This window comes from Ambystoma mexicanum, chromosome 2p (genome assembly GCF_040938575.1).
Source record: "Ambystoma mexicanum isolate Mex_15411 chromosome 2p, UKY_AmexF1_1, whole genome shotgun sequence".
NCBI classification, from domain to species: Eukaryota; Metazoa; Chordata; class Amphibia; order Caudata; family Ambystomatidae; genus Ambystoma; species Ambystoma mexicanum.
In genome coordinates, this window is record NC_090923.1 from 334,687,227 (window position 1) to 334,707,174 (window position 19,948).

Consider the following 19,948-nt stretch of genomic DNA (forward strand, 5'->3'; position numbering starts at 1 on the left):
CTGAAGGTGCCGGGGAGGGTGCGCCCTGCCTTGCGCCCGTAGAGCCCGACCGTTCGGCGCTCCCGGTGCCAGCGGACTCGCGGTGCTTGGCCTTGTGTTGGACCCCCGTCGCCGGGGCGCCCTCAAATGTCTTAGAAGACCGCTCAGATTTCTTCCTCTTCTTCTCGCCTGACGGGCTCTTCCCTTCCAGCCAGTTGGCGAGACGTTGATGGCGGTCTTTCATGGTCCGCTCCGACATATTGCCGCAAAACGCACAGTCCTTCTCCACCTGCGTCTTGTCCTCATGTAAGCAGTAGAGACAAAAGGAGTGTTCGTCCTCAAAGACGTTCTGCAGCTGGCAACCAGGGCAGACCCTGAACAGCTTTCCGGGCGTCGAGCTTCCCTTCTCCTGGGCCATGTCCGGGCCTGAGAAGCTTCTGGAGTCCTCCAAAAGCGTAGCTCGACGAAATCTTCACCCTTGAGGGGCGCAGACGAATCCGACACGGGTCCCCGTTGATCGGATGGAGAGTCGGTGGAGCTTGAGGCTCTTTTGACCGAAAAAAACGAAGTTTTTGAGAAAAAACATGAAAAAAACAGCACTAACGCTCGAGAGCAATAGCACGAGGATCCCAACACATGAACGTGCGGTAAAAATCTGAAGATGGCTGCCAGAGGCGGTGCTTAGGTAGAGGGCAGTCATTGGCTGTGGTCAGTATGACGCAGAGACCAGTGATTGGTTATTACTACGAAAGAGATCAGAAACAAAACTGATACTGGTTTTTTTTCTTTACCGAGGATTCCCAGCCTGACGACGGGGAATATTCATGAGCATGTGAATCCATGCCAGACCCCATGCTGGAGAAATCATCTTGCTGAGGAAGTGGCTGAAGACACGCCACTGTGATGTGCACAATGCTATACACTAACAAATGCTACGTAACGGCTGGGATCTGCTGTGCTGCACATGGAAGAGAAGGCTGTTGAGATGCCGTCTGCTACAAGGAGCTATGGCAGTCAACAGTTGTTCCCCATTCACAGAGTAACTGCGAGTGTTAACCCGTTTGAGTTTTTAGTTTATTGGGGGTGGGAGGGATCGTCGGGCGAGGGAGATGGCCGGTATGTTTGCGTTGAGTGCCTGCTGTGGGGGAGGGGGTATTATTAGGGGGGTGTTGTTTCTACGCAGTGTTCACGGTAGATCTGCATACGAATGACATAGCTACATTACCCGAAAGTACCAAGGGAGGCAGTGTTGCTCCCCACCGGGAAGATGGGGTCAAGAGAAATGCAACAGGGCAAAGGTTCATGTATATACATGTGTAATGTGCATAAGATTACTGTAATGCCATGGAACATAAAGGGGTTCACGAATAACGAAAAGCTTTGGTGGAAAATGAATCTAGCCAAACGACTAAAAGCAAAGATTCTGTTGCTCCAGGAGACCCATTTAGCCAAAGATGGGAAGTGTTGTGGGGCTCAAGGATAAATAGATATGGCTCGTCCTTTTCTTCACACTCCAGGGGCGAAGCAACATATAGGTCACTTGGTTTTAGACTGCACGATCAGACAGGCGACAACGAAGGGCGATACATGATTCTAGCGGGTGAATGCTTGGGAATGAAGATTCTCATATATGTATATGCACCAAATATTGATAATCAGAGGTTTTCCAGTCATGTGCACATTTTATACATACATTTCCCACATACAAAATTATATGGGCGGGCGACTTCAATGTCTCTCTCTCGCTGGAACTGTATAGGTCTACCACGTCACAGAATAGGCTCCCAAAAACAGCGAATACATGGAACAATATAGTCTAATATGGTATATTTGACACCTGCCGTTTCTGGAATCCCAATGGGAGGGAACATACCTTTTACTCAGGGATGCAGGACAGCGCGTTGACAATAGATTATGTTTTGGTTACTTTGAATATAGCCAGGGTTTGGACCAGTAGCATGTTTCTCCCTTGAAAGCTTTCCAACCACTCTCCTGTGAGGATTACTTTCTCCAAACAAGTACGGGTACCTAACACACTTTTGTGGCGATTCAAAGGATGGGCACTAGACGACGGAGTGTTTAGAGACGATATTGAACAAGACCTACAACAGTTCTTTCATAGTAATGTGGGATCAGCACCAGACTCAGGAGTGATATGGGAGACGTTTAAACTCTACATCAGAGTGTTGTCTCTCACGAGAGGGTGGGGTGGTGAAGGCACTTGGGGGCTCCAGGGCCGCAGTGGAGCGGGAGATCAAACTGGAACTGCATCAGGTTGGACGTGATGAGCCTGATGTGAAGAGCAAATTACAAAATGCTAGGGGCAAATTTGTGACTTTGGCTAGGAGGGAAGAAAGATTCTTGGCTGGCCCTAGGGCAGCAGCATATGGATAAGTGGACAGGCCTATAGCAGGACATTGGCATGGCAATAGACAAGAAATTATAAGTTACTCACCAAAGTGACTAACTTACTCCTAGTCCATAGTCCCCCTTCCTCCATACTATATGTGGGTCCCTCACTAGGAACGGCAGACGGAACCTTTTTCACCAGAAAAAAATCTTCCTCCCCTTTAAATTTAGAGGCACTGCTATGCTGACCTGGTTCCCACAGTGGCGTCGATCGACCCGGACAGCTGCAGTCTCCACCAACGTGATGCGTAGTGAAGCGATGACAGTCTGGACTGGCCCGCTTAATCTTTTCTGCTGGACTCGTAGAAGTAATCTCCTGCAAGTGGAGAAAGGGATTTAGCCACCCGTGGACTTTAGTGATGGCCCCCCAACAGTTCTCGTTCTCCCCACGAATCACCTCCGATATTCCCTTTTGGTAACCTCACCTTATGTTTTTAAATGATGAGCTCTCCATCCTGCAAGGCATGCAGGGGCGCGTAGATACCAGTAACTTCACTGGGTTCTAGGTACTGGAGGAGTTACAGAGGAATATTGACTCCAGTGTCTATAAAGTTCGAAGAGTTCAATATGTCCGATGTTCACTCTTGTTCCATTCCCTTGTTAGGTTGCAGCTGGGTCCAAAAGAATTTTGCCTGGAGGCAGCAGATGGCGTTCAGGTAAGAGTCTGTATTACCAAACACTGTCTGGTAAAAGTTGCATGAGTTTAACTTGCTGTTTTCGCTCCCTTTATAGGTGCGGCATAGGAAGATGCGGCGAATTAAAGAATATTACCTCCGGTGGTAGAGCAGGTAAGCCTATGGTGGCAAAGAGATTGTCCTTGTGGTTTTCTCGGCTCCCCTTGTTATTCCTTTTGTTTTCCTCCCCAGGTGCTGGGTTTCGACGAAGAAAATTATGGAGGCAGCGCCGAGTCGAAAGATGCGGTGGACTGGTGAGTATAACGCGGCGCTGCTGCTGGCGAAGCGACGCGTGCTGAAATAATGTCCTTTCCAGGCTCGGAGATGTGCTGGGTCCGGAATCAAGTAAGGAATCAAGGTAAGGAATCAAATAATGTCTGTGATCTAACCTCTTCTCCTTTCTTTGCCTTTTGTCTAGGAGCTCCGGATTCGAGGCGGGCCTGGCAGAAGACTGGATGCTGACTTGCAGACACGGTGAGCGTCACACTGCTGGATGCAGAATAATGCAAAGCATGGGCGTGGTTTAAATAGCCTGCAAAGTAGTCCCAGGTAAGAAGTTTTCCAGAACCACACCCGATTGAAAAATAGTCCCTGTAATAAAATAGTTCCATCCAGGCCTCACGTTGGCTTGGACTCATTTGCAGCATGGTCTGCATAAGGTAAGTAAAGTCTATGAGCCTGGCGCCAGGACCGAATCCAAACAGCCCCCAGCCGGGGCTGTTGGGGTTTTAATGAGTATCTGGATGCCTGCTCCCGGGGCTGATGCACTCGATCCGGATGCTCGGGGGTAGGCATCATGACAGGCACGCGGCCCTGGGAGCATGCGGATGACCTGCCACAGAACCTTGGCTCTGATAGCGGGGGCCTGCATTTTTGCCGGGAGTGGTTTGTGCTGCCCCTCATAAGCCTCCTTGATGGCCGCAACCATCCATCTCGCTATGGAGGCCTTGGAAGCTTGATAGCCTGGCCTTGACCCACCGAAGGTAACAAAGAGAGCCTCTGATTTGCGGAAGCTCTTGGTTCTGTCCAGGTCGAATTTTAGAGCACGCCTGACATCTAGACAGTGCAGTACCCTCTCAGCCTCATCTTTGGGGTCAGCGAAGAAAGTAGGTAGCACTATCTCCCCATTCAGGTGAAATGAGGAGACTACCTTAGGTAATAATGTGGGATGAGTTCTAAGCATTACCTTGTCCTTAAGAAAGGTAGTATAGGGCTCAGAAGCCACCAGTGCCTGGATTTCACTGACCCTGTGTGTAGACGTAAGACTCACCAATATGACTGCCTTAATGGTGACTTCCTGATGTCCGCGGACGCCATTAGCTCAAATGGTTTATGCGCCAAGGTGCCCAAAACTACGTTGAGGTCCCACACTGGGTGTGGTTTCTTGATAGGTGGGTATAGCCTAGTGAGGCCCGTCAGATGTCTTAACTATCAGGTTGGAGGATGAAAAGACATCCTCCTCCTCCCGAGTTGCAATAGGCTCCTATGGCCGCCAGATAGGTGCAGCATATGCATACTTGCACCCCTGAGTGTGCGCGATGGGCTGAGAAGGACAGCACTTCGGCCAACGTGCAAATCAGAGGATCGATTACCTTTGATTCTGCTCAGTGACAAAACCTAGTCCACTTGCTCCTATACTGGCTCCTAGTAGCATCACTTCTAGCACCCTGTACAATGTCTAGATTAGCCTGTGACAGACGCAGATGGTTTAATGTGACCCGCTCAGGAGCCATGCTGCAAGGGCTAACCTCTGGAGGGGGTGGAGTGGATGACCGTGCCTCCCTGCTGCGAAAGTAGGTGAGCTGGGGTCCGCAGACGGTGCACCAGGGGCAGATCCGATAGGCTGAGCAGTTGGAAGAACCATGGCCTCGCCTTCCACCAATGAGCTATCAGAATGATGCGTAGGTGCTGGGATGCCCTTATCTTGCAGATTACCCTGTGTACCAGGGAAGTGGGAGGGAAGGCATATGCGTACATGTTCCACTGTATCTGAAAATGCATGGCCCAGCCCTGTCCCTGCCAGGACACAAACCTGGGGTATCTCCTGTTGGACCAGGTGGCAAAAACATCCACCTGAGGATGACCCCATCTGTTGAAGATGCCCTGAAGGATCTGTTCATTCAACTGCCATTTGTAATCGTCTGCACCCAGCCTGATGAGCCTGTTGGACTCCCCTGGGAGGTGGATAGCTGCCAAGTGTATGTTGTTTACCATAGCCCACTTCCAAATGCTGACTGCTATAGCGCACAGGGCAGGAGACCTGGTGCCACCCTGCTTGTTGATGTAATACATGCTGGTGGAGCTGTCCATTTGAATTGGGATCGACTTGCCACTGAGCATTGGAAGGAAGGCTTTAAGAGCGAGCCAGATGGCCATCAACGCGAGCCAGTTGATGTGAGCTTCCTGCTCCTGACAGGACCAGACCCTCTGGACAATGGCTGTCCTGGGAGGCTCCACAGCCCTCTAGGGATGAGTCCGTGGTGATGTTAACCTGTGGTGCTGGTTGCCGGAAGGGCCTGCCTATCTGCAAATTGTAGTCCGTGCTCCACCAGACTAGGCCTTGGTGGAGCTGAAGTGGTATGCTGACCAGCTCTGCCTGGGAACCCCTCTCCTGACTTCAGGAGACTGAAGTGAAGCTGCAAGCATCTCATTTTGAATCTTGCGTGTGGCACTGCCAGGAGACATGTTGCCATGATGCCCAGGAGGTGTTGGTACCACCATGCTGAGTTCACTGCCTTGCTGAGGAAATGCCCTGTGGCTCTCTTGATGGCTGTGATGTTGTCCTCCGAGGGTAAAACACTCCCGGAGCTCGAATCCCAGATGAGTCCTAGGAACGTTAGATTCTGCGTAGGCTCCAGCTGTGATCCCAACTTGTGCAGCGTATTCATGAGGGCGGAGGCGGTGTGTTGCACTGCTGCCAGAGATCTTGATCTGATGAGCTAGTCTAGGTATGGATAGACATGGTGACCCTGGGACCTGAGAAGGGCTGCCACCACATTCATAAGTCTAGTTAAGACCCTGGGGGCTGAATTGGGTCCAAAGGGCAGAACCTTGTATTGGAAATGAAAACCCATGATCATGAACCGCTGAAAGGAACGATGGGGTTGCCAGATAGGGACGGGTAGATACAAATCCTTCAGATACAGGGAGCACATCCGGTCTCCCATGCACAGTGTCTCCACAATAAACCCTGGGTAAACATCTTGACCTTTTGAAGAGGGAGGGAAAGGTTCAAGGTGGAAAGGTCCAAACAACTCTCAGGCCAGCCTGGTTCTTCTTGTGTATGGTGAAAATCTGTGAATAGAATCCCATAATCCGCTGGGAGGCTGGTACTTCTTCCACTGCCTGACTCTATGAGCAATCAAATTTCTGCCAACAGAGTTGCTTTCCCAATCTGTGGGAGCGGAGGGTAGGAGAGAGGGGAGGGAGGGTTCAGTAGGCGGTAGCCCGTGGACACTACTGAGAGGATCCAGGGTCCGCGAACTTCGTGCACCAGCAACAAGCCTTCCTCCCACCGGAGACACGTGGACCCGAGTGAGTGTGTCATGCCTTTTTCCCCTCTGAGGCAGGGGCTGAAAAAATCCCTTATTCCCCGCTTTGTGTTGACCGGTCTCTCTGTCTTGACCTTCGTTCCTGGAAGCCGCGGAACCACCCAAAGGCCCGACCCTTGTCGGAACGCTGGTGCGGCTGGCTGTAGGTCTTGGGCGTGGATTTCGTGAGGATAGGTAAGGATTTTGCAGTCTGGGAACTGTTGTTGTTCTTATCAAGTTCCTCATCGGTGTTGGAATGAAAAAGGTCCCCACCTTCGAATGGAAGGTCTAATATGTACTGGTGGATGTTCGGTTGAACTTGGAAGCCCGTAGCCAGGATGTTCCTTCTCATGTCCGTAGCGATGCAGATGGCACGGCCAGAGGTGTCTATGTGGGCCACGGCGGACTCCATTATGTCCTGTGTGACAATTTTTCCTTCCGCCAACCCCACCTTGAAGCGCGCCCGACTCTGTACCGGAAGTTCTGGAAGGAAGTCGGCTATTTCCTGCCAAAGCCTTCAGTTGACCGCAGCGAGCATAGCGTCCGCATTGAATTGACGAAGGTGCAATGAAGCGTTGGAATAGACCTTTACATACGCTTCCAAGATCTTCTCCTCCTTACCCAGGAGTGCTGAGGCTGAGTTAGACGAGGAGGATTGTGGCTTGGAGTAGAGTGAGGCCGAGGCGATCACTGAGGAGTGTGGCTGAGGGTGTGCCGACAGCATGAGTGGCTCCCTCTCAATTTGCCTGTACTTGGCGTCGAGGCGCTTGTTGGTAGGCTGCGCCGAATGGGGTTTAAGCCACCCTTTTTTGGCCAGAGCCACACCGTCTTTCTGCATTGGAATCCCCGTTCTAGCCGCAGGGCGTAGAGTGAGGACCTCCGTCAGTACCCGTCTCCAGTTGTTCCACCTCGGGATGTGGGAGCCCCAGGTATTCGGCCAGAAGACCTGCGAGCCGTTCGTGAAATGCTTTGGCCGAGGAAGGCATGTCAGGGTCCTTCTCATCGGTGTCCACCAAAGTTGAGGGCTGAGGTGTACTGACCGGAGCTGTGGAGGCTGATACGGAACCGCCAGGACTGCAGTAGGCCTGGTACCTTGAGAACAGGCATGGGCAGAAGAGGCTGCACGGGGGCCTGAGGCGTTGGAGCCACGGGCGGAGCAGCCGTGTGTGATAGCGGCAGGACTGGAGGGAGCATGTCCCTGATCACATCGTTGAGGATGACTGCTATCTGTGGGGACCTCATAAGCGTGAAGAACTTTGCAATAAACCTGTACTCACAGGCCGGTGGGGCGCTTGGTGGTGCGGGCATAGGCGCAGGGCCCGGAGGTTGCTGAGGCCTGGGCACACTTTGTCTCACTGTTTGTGGTGTGTATCTGCCCTCCGATGCTGAAGGATACGATGCCGGCCACGTGCCTGGTGAAGACCAGTACCACCTAGAAACTCGTTCTCCTACCTGCTCTCTGATGGGGGATGGTGTCGGACGAGCTGCCATTTTGTCTGGCGCAGCAGCCTCTTTGTCGGGCTGCATGCCACGTGCCTGTGTCGTGACGCTTGCCGCGCTGGGCCCGGCCTCTTCCTTGACTCTTGGCGGTGGAGGCCTACCCTGCACCTCAGCTCGGGGCTTGGTAGGTAGTGTGCCCTCGGCAGTGTCGCCGGTAGTGCTGCGTAGAGGTGCCCCTTCAGACATCTGTCCGGTAGTAGAGTGTAGCCCCTCGGGGGGAAAACCCGGCAATAGAACCTTGCAGTCCCTCAGCAACATCACCGGTAGGATCTTGCGACCCTTCTGCCTGGAAACGGGTAGCTAAAGCAGCCTCAGTACCTGCGCTGGTGCTAGAAACTGACCGTTCCATCCCGATAGGACGTTTCCTGAGGAAGGAGTCGCCCTTGCGGGGTGCCGATGAAACCAGTGGCCCTACCTTGGGCCTTGACTTGTGTCTGACGAAGTCCTCTGGAGGCGACCTTCCGAATAGCTCTCTCCACCGAGCTAACCTGTTCTCCAGAGCGCGCGGTGTAAGCACGTAACACGTGGAGCAACCCTCCCAGTCGTGATCGGGGCCAAGGCAGCGGAGGCAAAGAGCGTGGGGGGTTGGACGTAGGGAAGAGCCCCTCGCAGGCTGGACACTTGCTGAAGCCTGATGATGTTGACATACGCCGGGGAGGAGAGTGGTGCCAGACGACAGAAGTATCTGCATAAAGACAAAAAGACCAAGATACTTCTCTTAGTAAGAGCGCGTGGAATTACTAGGCCTAAGCCTAACCCAGGAGCGCTGGTGAAAGCGGTCCATTCCGGTCGATGCGCAAAAGAGGCATGAAGAGTGGAGCCGGTGGGTGGAGTCAGGTGAACGCATGCACCCAATGCCACGCCACCGCGTGTCTCTAAATTTAAAGGGGGAGAAGATTTTAGGTTCTGTCACCCATCCCTAGCGAGGGACGCCCATACAGTATGGAGGAAAGGGGATGGGACGTAGGAGTATATAGATGACATAGTACCAGTTATACTGGCCTCCCTTGACGTCGAGAAGGCTTTTGATTCAGTGGAATGGTCGTTCATGTTCGAGGACTTGCGCAGGTCAGGGGTTGCTGTTTCTGCGGTGGGTACGACTGCTTTATTCCTCCCCTAGGGCAAAGATATTAACAAACCAGATGGTCTCGGATACCATTTCACTGACAAGGGGAACGAGGCAGGGATGGCCCCATCCCCCGCTCTTCTTGCCCTGGCGGTGAAACTCCTAGTGTGCTACATAAGGGACTATCATGCCCATAGAGGGGTGATGACACTTATATGTCCCAGTCATTTCTCTATATGCGGACAACATGCTGCTGTATGTCAAGAACCCTAAGCAGAACCTGCAACCCATGGTTCAAGTGGTAAAATTATTTGGTGAGCTATCAGGGCTTGAAATCAATTGGGAGAAGTCCAAAGTGCTCCCCCTAACACCTGGAACTAGGCGGGTAGATACCAGTGAGGCTTTTAGGTGTTGTCCTCAGGACATCAAATGCCTAGGTATAACAGTAACAACATCGATTGCATGTCTATATACCAAAAATCACTTGAAAATACTTGAGTACTTGGAGACTAGGGTGGATGCCTGGCTTATGCTTCCTTTATCTCAGGCAGCCAGGATCTCTTTAGACAAGATGGTTATAGTTCCCAAACTCCTGCGTACTTTTAATAGTGTTTCGATAACACCCTCAGCCAGATTCTTTACATGCCTATAACGGATGATAAGACAAGCAAGGCAGGCAAGCAAGCTATGATCGCATATGACATTCTGCCACAACCTTATTAAAGAGGCGGGCTTGACTACCCCGATATGTTTATATATTATCTGGCATCACAGATACAAAACAGTTTGTGGTGGGGGCGCCCATCCCCCGGATTGTTGGATTAGTAAGGGCAACAACGTGCTCAGATGATCTGAAGTCGATTTTGTGGGGCAAGAGAAGACCGTTAGAAAAGCAGGTGTAGCCAGTGGATAACACATGCAGAGCATGGGACACAGTTGCAACACCGACAGGGGAGGAATACTCATATGCCCCAGGCTATTCTATATACCGGGTACATGGTATGGCAGTAACATACGAAAAGATGTTTACAATTCATTTTAAGCGACTAGGGATTTACATCCTGAAAGATGATATGCATGAAGGCAGATGCATTTCACGGGAGCAGTTAAATGGGCGAGGAGAGTGGAACATGGTCACCATGCTATTGTATTATATATTTAGGGAAGCGCTGCAGGCAAAATGGCCATGCTATCAGGTGAACCTGTGATATCCCAGTTAGCACAATATGTGGTAGAACCGCCTAAGCATACAAAAATGATACCTTCATTATACAAAATAATAAAAATGTTGAGCAGAAAGGCAGACTAAATCTAGGTTAATATGGAATGGGTCATTGGGAATTGTGCGGTCCGATTCAAAGTGGAGAATAGCCTGTAGCCAAAATGGTTATTTATGAATAATAGATTGACTGATTTGCATCAAATACCTGCATCAAATATATTACACCCCATTGCAATTACATTATCCTGACAGAGCTGCGCAATGTAACAGATGCCCTCAGGACTAAGCAGATTTTATATATGTGGTGTGGGAGTTTATTTACATGCGCATATTTTGGAGCCAGATTATATCAGTTATGGGTGGGATGGTTTCACATCTATTGCCAGAAGATCCACGGACATGGCTACTGTCTATCTGTAGGATGGACTGGCTAATAACTCAGAGAACACTCTCCTGAATACCTAAGCGATGGGGTAGTACGACAGAAATGATCTACCTATTCGGGCAAGAGGCAGACAGGAAATCTTCAGGTGGAGGGGAACACTGTGGGTGGGGAATGGATATCAGGCTAAAAATTATGCCTACGGAAATGTGAACACTGTATTGGTTTTGATTATGTGCATTACTGTGTAACATTGAAAAACGAATACAAAATACATTAAAAAAACAGTACATTTAAATCCAATATAGATAAAAAGAATTGGCGTGGAAGAAATATTTATTAACCCTTCAGTTGCACTCGCAGGTTTTAGTTTCTTTTCAGAGATGGCAAAACTTATATTAGGGATATGGATTGATAACTTCATGGATACTTTTTCTATATTCTGAGTGCCATCTGTGCCTAAATGCAGTAACCTGGCATGGTGCGCCGGATAAATATGTCAAACCAGAGAGGATACCCATTCGCTAGAAAAAGAGACCTGCATGCTCAGGTTCTATGTACCGGCAAGAAAAGCTGCCAATAGATGAACATTTTTTGCCATGTGGAATGATAACACCACACTGCTTGTTGAGGAAGAGTATAGCCACAGCATTGTCTGTCAGTGCTTCCTTCTTTGTGAAGGGAAGTGGGTTTTAAAACAGCCTGTTTATGAATAGGAAACCTAGTCTGAATAGTAAGTCCACCGTTCTGTGTGTGATGTATAGGCAATGGCCTGTCACTTCCCAGTTATGAACCAGTCTTTCAAAAAAAAGGGTAGAGGGGGTGGTTTCCTTGCATAGGTGTGCTGATACCATCGAAAGCACTTGTGTGAATACAAAAGGTGATGAGGTTATTCCAAAAGGTTGCACCTTGAATTATTAGCGACATCTCCCTACTTGAACCTTAGGTATTTTTTGTGGCTGGGGGAACATTGAAATCTAAAAGTATGCATCTTTCATGTCTAGCGTGGTCCTTTCGTTAGGAGTTGAATGAGCTCCTGCAGCACAGTCCTTCTGAATTTTTGCTGGCCTACGATCGAATATCGGCCTTTCCGTTTTGTCCTTTATGGGAACTAAGAAGTAAATAGTAAATGCCCTTGTTGATCTTTTTTGGAGGGACTTTCTCGAGTGTGTCCTTTTGCCTGGAAAAAAGGTTGGATTTCTTTTTATAGGAGCTACGGGTGGTCCTGTGGCAGAGTTCTGTTGTGCGGTGGAAAGTTGGGAGTATTTCCTACCAAATCTATACAATAACGCCTTGAGACTGTCTAGCACCCACTGGTCTGTTAATCCCTCCCATGGATTGTCATGTTTGTAGGCAGAGTACACCCCTGTGGAGGTTTGTCCTGTTCCGCTGGGGCTTTCTACTGCATTGCTGTCTGGAGGGGGATGAATAGGTGTGTTGTTGCTGATTGTCTGTAGAACAGCTCCTCAGCCAAGCTTATTGAAAGTGGGCTGCAGATTGAGAGAGTATATGTTGGTCCAAAAGAAACTGTGGTTAGCATGTGCCCATCTAGGCTGAAAAGATCTTCCGACATTTGCCCCAGGTTCCTTAGTGTATCGCATCTTTCTTAGCCCTCTATAGGGTCTCAACCACGGCGCTACCAAGATCTCGGACTTGAAGACTGAACATGCATGGCACTTTAAAACAGTTGCCCCTGCGATTTGGCGTCCTACTATTTCTACTGCGCCAAGAGTATTCTTGATTATGCTGTGAATATGGGTTTATAGTTCTAATCACTGTGCCTCACTCGTTAGAACAGAAGAAGCTTGATTGTTGTATATATATACTTGGGCTATTAAGGTCTAAACACTGAGACAACCAATCCTTATGTCTGTCAATAGACATACAAACTTTATTGTTCTGTAGTGCAGCGACCCTAGACACTAAATCAGAGTGATATGAAAGACAAAACATCATTAGACATTATCAGAAAGAGTGTGCATATAAAAAAAAAACAACATCAATAGTTCGATACCTCAACAAAAATAAAAGAATGTACATCCGCATCTAGTTCCTCTGGAAAAATGCTAAAGTGATCAGATGTCCTTGTTAGAAAGTCTGAGTATTGGAAATAATCTTCGATTGGAGACAGTGATTATATAATGCATTCCCCCTCAATCTGTGGAAGACATTTTATCATCTGGATGGAATGTCCTGGTACACCTGATAGGAATCAATGTCCCCAGTGTTCACAAACTCCTCATGGTCATAGATAGGGTCTTGGTGAATCTCCACATGCACATGTGACCTCACTATTTTGTTAGGGTGCACACTATCTGTTGTGCTTAATTTTACTTTGGCGAGTGTCTCATGCCTTTCAATGAAAGATACCATTTTTGACAATGTATTTCTTAATTCCTGAATTGACTACTACTTTGGGCGTTGGTTCGGAGGCTGTGGGGCTATGCCTCATGAGGGAAACTAACATTTCATCATCTACGTCTTGGTCGTCAGCCATACTGTGCCCCTCCTACCACTGTTCCTCAGAGTCAGACATATTAACTTAAGTTGCTAATGTGCAGGCTTTATCTTTCAGTGTTGAACCATCCGCCGTTGGTGTGGAAGCTGGTTCAAGTTTTAAGCTCGCCTTCCCTAAATGTGTATTTTTGTACGGGGGATGTGGCCTGCTCTTATCTGTTCCTTTGTTTGCAGTGACCCCGCTTGATGGCAGAGGTGGTGTATCCTTTGTTTTTTTCATCGAGGGCGAACGCTCAACACCCTTTTCTCGGCTACTTCCAGGTTGGCCTTTGTGTGTTTTTTCGGCTTCTCGATCGCCAGCGACTTCTACATAACTCGCCGTGAGGTGGAGCCGTTGGAGCTGGGGATCTGCCATGAGGCTTTTACCAAAAAAAGTGCCTTTTTGTTCAGCTGATAGGGGTCGGGCCCCACGACTGCGTCTGAAACCCTGATGTTGAGTTCCAGCATTTGAAAATCAGACTCTGCAGTTTCTGATTTGGCCTGCATGACACATAAGGTGCAGCGTTTGTGCCGGTGCTCCCAAAGAGCTTTTGGTTCGTAATTGTTGGCACGCCCAGTAGCAATCCTTGGCGTGGTCCCTTGGGAGACAATTGTTACACACCCTGTGTCTCTCTCCAGGGAAATTTCGATGTACACCAGCGTATTGGCCATGTTGGCCTTTGGCAATTGACACTGGCCAAGTTAGAGTGCAAAGGGGCAATGGTATTCTATAGGGCTGTAGGGGTGCACAAAAACATTAATGTATGTCCTTCCACCCTCCCTTATGTACATCTGGTGGAGTTGCGGTCGTCTCGAGCTGTTTTTTCATCCAACTCTACTTTGGTGTCAAAGTTGGCGGCCAAGCACGCAATGGCGTCGAAAAGCTTCTCTCCAACCCAAACGTTGCTGCAAACCAGGAAAAAAAACTGAGGACGTCAATGCTTGAGGGACAGTACAAAAAATATTATGAAAATAAAATCACTTCGCACACAAACCCCACAATCAAGCCAGAAAAAGACCACAAACAAACTGGAATAAATAATCTGAGGATGTTGACAGATCTGTGGGATCATGTGTACCTGTACACTGACAATGCCTTATTTTTCAACTGTTATAATCCGAGCTAACCACAAGATGACAGACTACGCACGGTTTGTGAATCTAAGCAGATACACAAGATCCAGAAAAAAAAAAAAAAAAATATATATATATATATATATACACACACACACACACACGTCACTTATGCAGGAAGTAGAAAAGACCGTGGCTAAATCAGGTGCAGGGCTACATAGTGGCTGTGAAGTGTTTTCCTGACCCATTGTCGTCTGGAGGATATTTCAGAGATGAGGCATCTGTGGGAGTAACATATCCATTATAATGTGAAAAAAGCCTACCATGGCAAGCTGCGTTATGGTCAGCTGCAGGGAAGTAAAACTCAAACAGAACCCGTCAAGACTGGCATGCAACTAAAGGAAAAATTTGCCATTAAGCTTTGGTCCACCGAGCAAAATAAAAAGAGGAATCCAGGTATTATCACGAAAGGAGCATGCTTTTGAAGGGGGCGAGGGTGATTAGAAGGACTGAATACAATTACTGCTATTCTCTTGAAAGGCTGTAAGGAGCAATACATGTTTTTTAGCAGTCAATTTTTCCATCTCGAGCACTGCCCAAAAATTATATTGCGAGTGTGTGGCTGATGGGGTTAGAGTGTGCAGAAGAAGATATGCATTTTTACACCTCAAATTCAACGAATTGTGGGTCAAGCAGTTTAAATCCACTCAATCTTTTCCCATGGACTAGGGTCCAGTCAGGGCTCCAGATAAGATTTTGAAGATTTTGAAGTGGGAGTATTTTACTCCCTATTTTTTAGAGTTGGGAGTAAACATGTAAGTCCAATTCCCAATGGGAGCATTTTACAAGCAAGTAAACCTGTTCTAACTGTAAAACAGACATGTGTTTGTAATAATTATTCCTTTGCACAAAGTCATACATTAAAAGATACATGTTTACTTCTTCCAATCAGGCAGCAATAGTAGTTTCTTCATGCAGTACTACGTGCACTACTGGTTCAAAAATATTCATGGAGCTGTGTGGGTGAAAGCAGGACCGTGTCGGTTTCCTATTTTATTTTGGGAATATTTTTACTCCCCATTTATTTTTGGGAGTAAAAGGGCCAATACACCCCTTATCTGTAGGGCTCAGTCCAGTAGGAAAGGATACATTCATTTCCTCCACACCAGCCATCCAGATAAATCTGTTTTACTACCCAACATTCGGTAAACACTCCAAACAAAAACAATCGGAGAACATTAAGTAGGTGTCTGCCCCATGTGAATGAATGTACTGCTGTGATTCGTGCAGACCAATGACATGAGAAGTTCATGCCACAAAAGGAGTGTGATCTGGTATGAAGACGACCATTCAGATACAAAATACCTTTTAATTCAAAGTAAACAGTGGCCAAAAAGTATATGTTATGACAAAAATACTCCTCTCAGACTCATTCTGGAGCCCTGAAACCACACTTGGACTGCTCGCATTCAATTAACGGCAAGCCAACTAGTGTGGTTTTGCAAATAGTGAAGGAAAAGAAGCCCTTTACGTCATGAATTAGGTTTACAAGGCAAAATATGAAATCTGTTGTTTCCAAATGTAATCGCCATTTCTGAAAAATTACCACCATAAACCATTTAAAGCACACCAACATGTTAAATAAAGCATTACATTTCTTTTATTTGAAAACACAAACATGCATGGCAACGCAAGAAGCAAGTGAGGACTTAATATGCAAAGATACAAATATACTAAAAAGATTGGCTAGAAATTAGGTCTTCAAGAGGTTAAACAAGGTGAAAAGTAGATGATTTTAAAGTGCACTTAATAGCTAAGAATCCCAAGATGAGAATTGGAATAGCTTTACAAAATGTTTTGCAGTGCTTTACACCATAAATAACCCAACAATATATCTCATTTTATGTCAATTATCCAAGAAATGCTTGCCTGGGGAAAAAAATGTATCCATACATTTAAAAGCAATCATTTCCAGTTTAAAAGAAACAATCCAACTAATTCTTATTCTTCTATAATTTAGATGAACACTCCAAAATTGTTTTAAGACTGCTGAGTTTATCCAAGAGGAAATTCCATTACCCTGTGGAACTTTGCCTGTAGAGAACATATGTTGTTTTACTTTCAGACGCTTGCATTAACCATTGACATGAGGGAAAACCTGGGACATCGAAACAATATTTCTTGAAGAATTGCTCGCGGTCACCAAATCATGAAAAACATAACTGGACGAGTAAAGGTTTTCCAAGTACATAAATGTCATACAAAAAACCTAAATTTGAACTTTCTGCAATCTTTTTAAGACTATCTTTTTAAGACTGCTTCCCACGAAGGCAGGTCTAAACAGATAATGCTTTTTCTTTGTATAACTGTTCATCTATTTTAATAAAAAACAAATACACAGCAAACTATATCATCCAATGTACACATTGCATCGTACTTTGGAGACAGCGACTGAACTAAACCAATTATATTATTAAAGTAATTAGACTTTAAATAGCGATTCGGGCCTTCATAAATCATATTGAAAATTGTGTCAAGTGAGGGAATTTAGTTTGTTACAAATGTAATATCCGACAGGTTCAGAAATCCCTGCTTAATATATAGCAGAAGCAAACTCCTCTTGTGGAAGTTGTCTCAACTTCAGGAACAAATGAAAAAAACACCTCCTCACCTGCTGCTTCGTCACCTCTAAGGTTTCCAAAATGATCCTCTGGAGCACCTCCATCCCCTCCTGAGGGAGAGTATCAGTTAGCAATTGTGGATCTTGATCCAAATACTGTACTTTACGTAGACCGAGCCATTAAGATTACAGAATTCCAACTGACAATTTAATAAAAGCTCTACTACATCTTATATTTAACTTTTGATTGTTGAAAAGGATACTCCTTCCTGATCTAGAAAGTGAAGTGCCAGACCACAATTTCCACTCACGTATCAATTCAAGGGATAAATGTACCAGAAAATAGGAGCCTAAATAAATGGTAGATTTCTAGTACACATGCGAGGAACAAGACTCAAATTATGCATTTGCTAATGGAATTCATAAATGCTGTAAAGCTTTAGATATTCTTCCCATCTTTTCCAAATCTAGACAGATTTTGTTTTGTAATGTCATAAATGGTAGCCCATTTCCTCTTCAAACTTGTAATACGTGTGAGGATATCACAAGAATCAGGTAATTCTGAGACCGCCATAGGAAAACTAACCAAAGTCTTCATTTTCAAATATAATGTACAATAAGAGGACCATTGCATGGTCTAGACTACTAAAATAATGGATTGGGAGCTCTGTTCTATGGACCAAACACAGCGGGAAGAGGGGGGCAGAGGTGCATTGGATCTTTTTTTTATAGTATTCCCATAATTTGTACAAATAGCCTCGGCACTCGGCATAAATCAATGAAAACATGTGGTGGTTTATTCCACTAATGGTGTGCGAAATTTAATTTATTTTTACTACATTTATAGAACATGTGTATGATTCATTGTTGACATAACTATAACCTATTTTCTGCATTAAGGTCATAAGGTGGCTGTTAGTTTATTCTAAAAATGATCGGCATTCAAGTTCTATTTTATTTTGCAAAGAAGAATTTTGATGTGTTAATCAGTGCTTTAGAAAGTATTTTAATGTTTATTAACAGTAATAGAATTGTGTGACTTAATGGATATGTAAAAAGTACCACAGTAGTAGGTATAAATATTCTAAAACAAATAGCATTAGCAAGAGTTTTTCTTAAATTCGTTATGGTGGAAACAGGTTTATATTTTTGCCTTGTTGTCTGAATTCTTTGCTTCAAATCTATGTATAAATAGGTACAAAAAGAAAAGCTTAATTTAGATTACCCACAGATTCTAGCAGACAGAGACACCTTCTTATGGGATCCTAATAGCAAAACCCTAGCTTCTCAGTAATTGTTCTATAGGAATAGGCTCCTTGATTTTTATAACAGCTGTCCTTTAAATTCCATGTCATTTTAAGGTCTGGTAAGGTTAAGCCTAACTCAGCATTGCATAAAACTGAACAGAATGAAAATATTGGAATTGCACGCTACCCTCTGACAGGTTTCATTTAGATAGAAGTCAACGCAAAGCACACTGATAATTGCTTAAGTTTCTACTCAAACAATTATGATCAGTATAATCCAAACAATGTCTATTAAAAAATATATATATAATATATGTTCTATTAACATACAACAAAAGAATAAACAACAACTGATATAATGGAGCCACATAGAAAGTGTATTTTCTTGATTGTGAATCCTGCTGCTGCTGTTGCATTAAGGATTCCTTTATGAAGCCCACACAGCCACGGAGCGCCGACGTGGAGTCCGGCAGTAGAGTCCAGTCGCTCTGAAAAGAGCAGTGTGTAGGACGTGCTCTGTGTATTTTCTTGCTTGTGAATCCTGCTGTCGCTTTAAGGATTCCTTTATCAAGCCTACATAAGCGTGGAGTCCAGCAGTAGAGTCCAATCGCTCTCCAGTTGGCCAACTGGGAGGGCGGTGGGCGCCTACCATATAAGTCCAGTACATACTCCTGGTACAGCATACAGCGACGACTGACTATTGAGATATGGCTGTGAAAAGTAAAAAAGAATCCAGGAAGACAAAGCATGAGCGCGGAATCGAATGTACAGAGGAACAGCCGTCAAGCACGAGAAGCCGGAGGAGCGCTCGCTCGTTGATCATGGAGAGAGACGAGCACGGCGGGAACATTCTAACCCTCTGGACAACGTGTAAGGGGCCACAGTCATTTACCTCTCCACTCCCTCAGCCATCCCAGACTCCCCCGCTTTAGACTACCCTATTCATCTCCCCCTTGCACAGCGCGTAACTTTACTATCTTCTCAACTGTGAGCCCCGCCTGGCTCCCCCCGCCCCCCTGATAGCCTTAACATTTTGGCTGCAAGTTCGATCACCTCAACAGGTGAGGGGTAAATTATTAACATTAACAGCATAAGGGCAGATACAGTGTCTGAACATCACTAGTCTAATGAGGTATTTAGTCAGGTGGTGGACCAATTGTTCGAGCAGCCATTTAAAACAACTGAGAGACAAACTGGAGGGGCTGGGGTGAGGGGGGGTCCAGATGTGACTACGAGCAGGAACCAATTTGAAAAAGACACGAAAGAACGGACAGGAACTGATATGGTTATTACAGCTAAAGGGAATACGGTAAGAATAGCTTTAAATAGCGTGGAAGTGTAAGGGACATCAGATGTGAAAGAAACACGAGATAAAAACAAAGAACGAAAAGACAAGCAAAGTAAATTGTGAAAGCCTATGTAATGATACCGGAGGAACAGATTTATGTGAAGTGCTGGGGCAAAACAACTCACCTTCAAGATAACAAACCAAGTTTAGTAAGGAAACGGCAGACCAAACGGCCTAACAAGATCAATGTCCCCAACAAGATCAATTAGACCTAGGTGGGGCCTTGGGTTATAAAAACAAGGACAAAGTACCAGTAACAACAATGGCACGACTACCATCGATCACCACGCCAATGACATATTGCAGACCGGTTGCAGTGATTTCCTTTACGGAGCGTAATAACCAAGAGTCAAGTTGAAACCTAAAGCCTAGTCTACACCCTAGCCGGTTCATGGTAAATA

The 19,948-nt window shown here is 46.3% G+C and overlaps 1 protein-coding gene across 3 annotated transcripts in view; it reads right to left on the reverse strand.

Moving 5' to 3' along the window:
- Window positions 1-19,948, reverse strand: part of TASOR (transcription activation suppressor) — a 1,979,545-nt gene that overhangs the window by 676,683 nt on the left and 1,282,914 nt on the right. For 2 of the 3 annotated variants that reach the window (XM_069643664.1, XM_069643666.1), the window contains exon 17: window positions 17,004-17,063. The exons of the other annotated variant lie outside the window; for it this stretch is intronic. In XM_069643664.1, coding sequence (XP_069499765.1) covers window positions 17,004-17,063 — 60 coding nt within the window. The remainder of the gene's footprint in view (window positions 1-17,003; window positions 17,064-19,948) is intronic. 3 annotated transcript variants of the gene reach the window in all.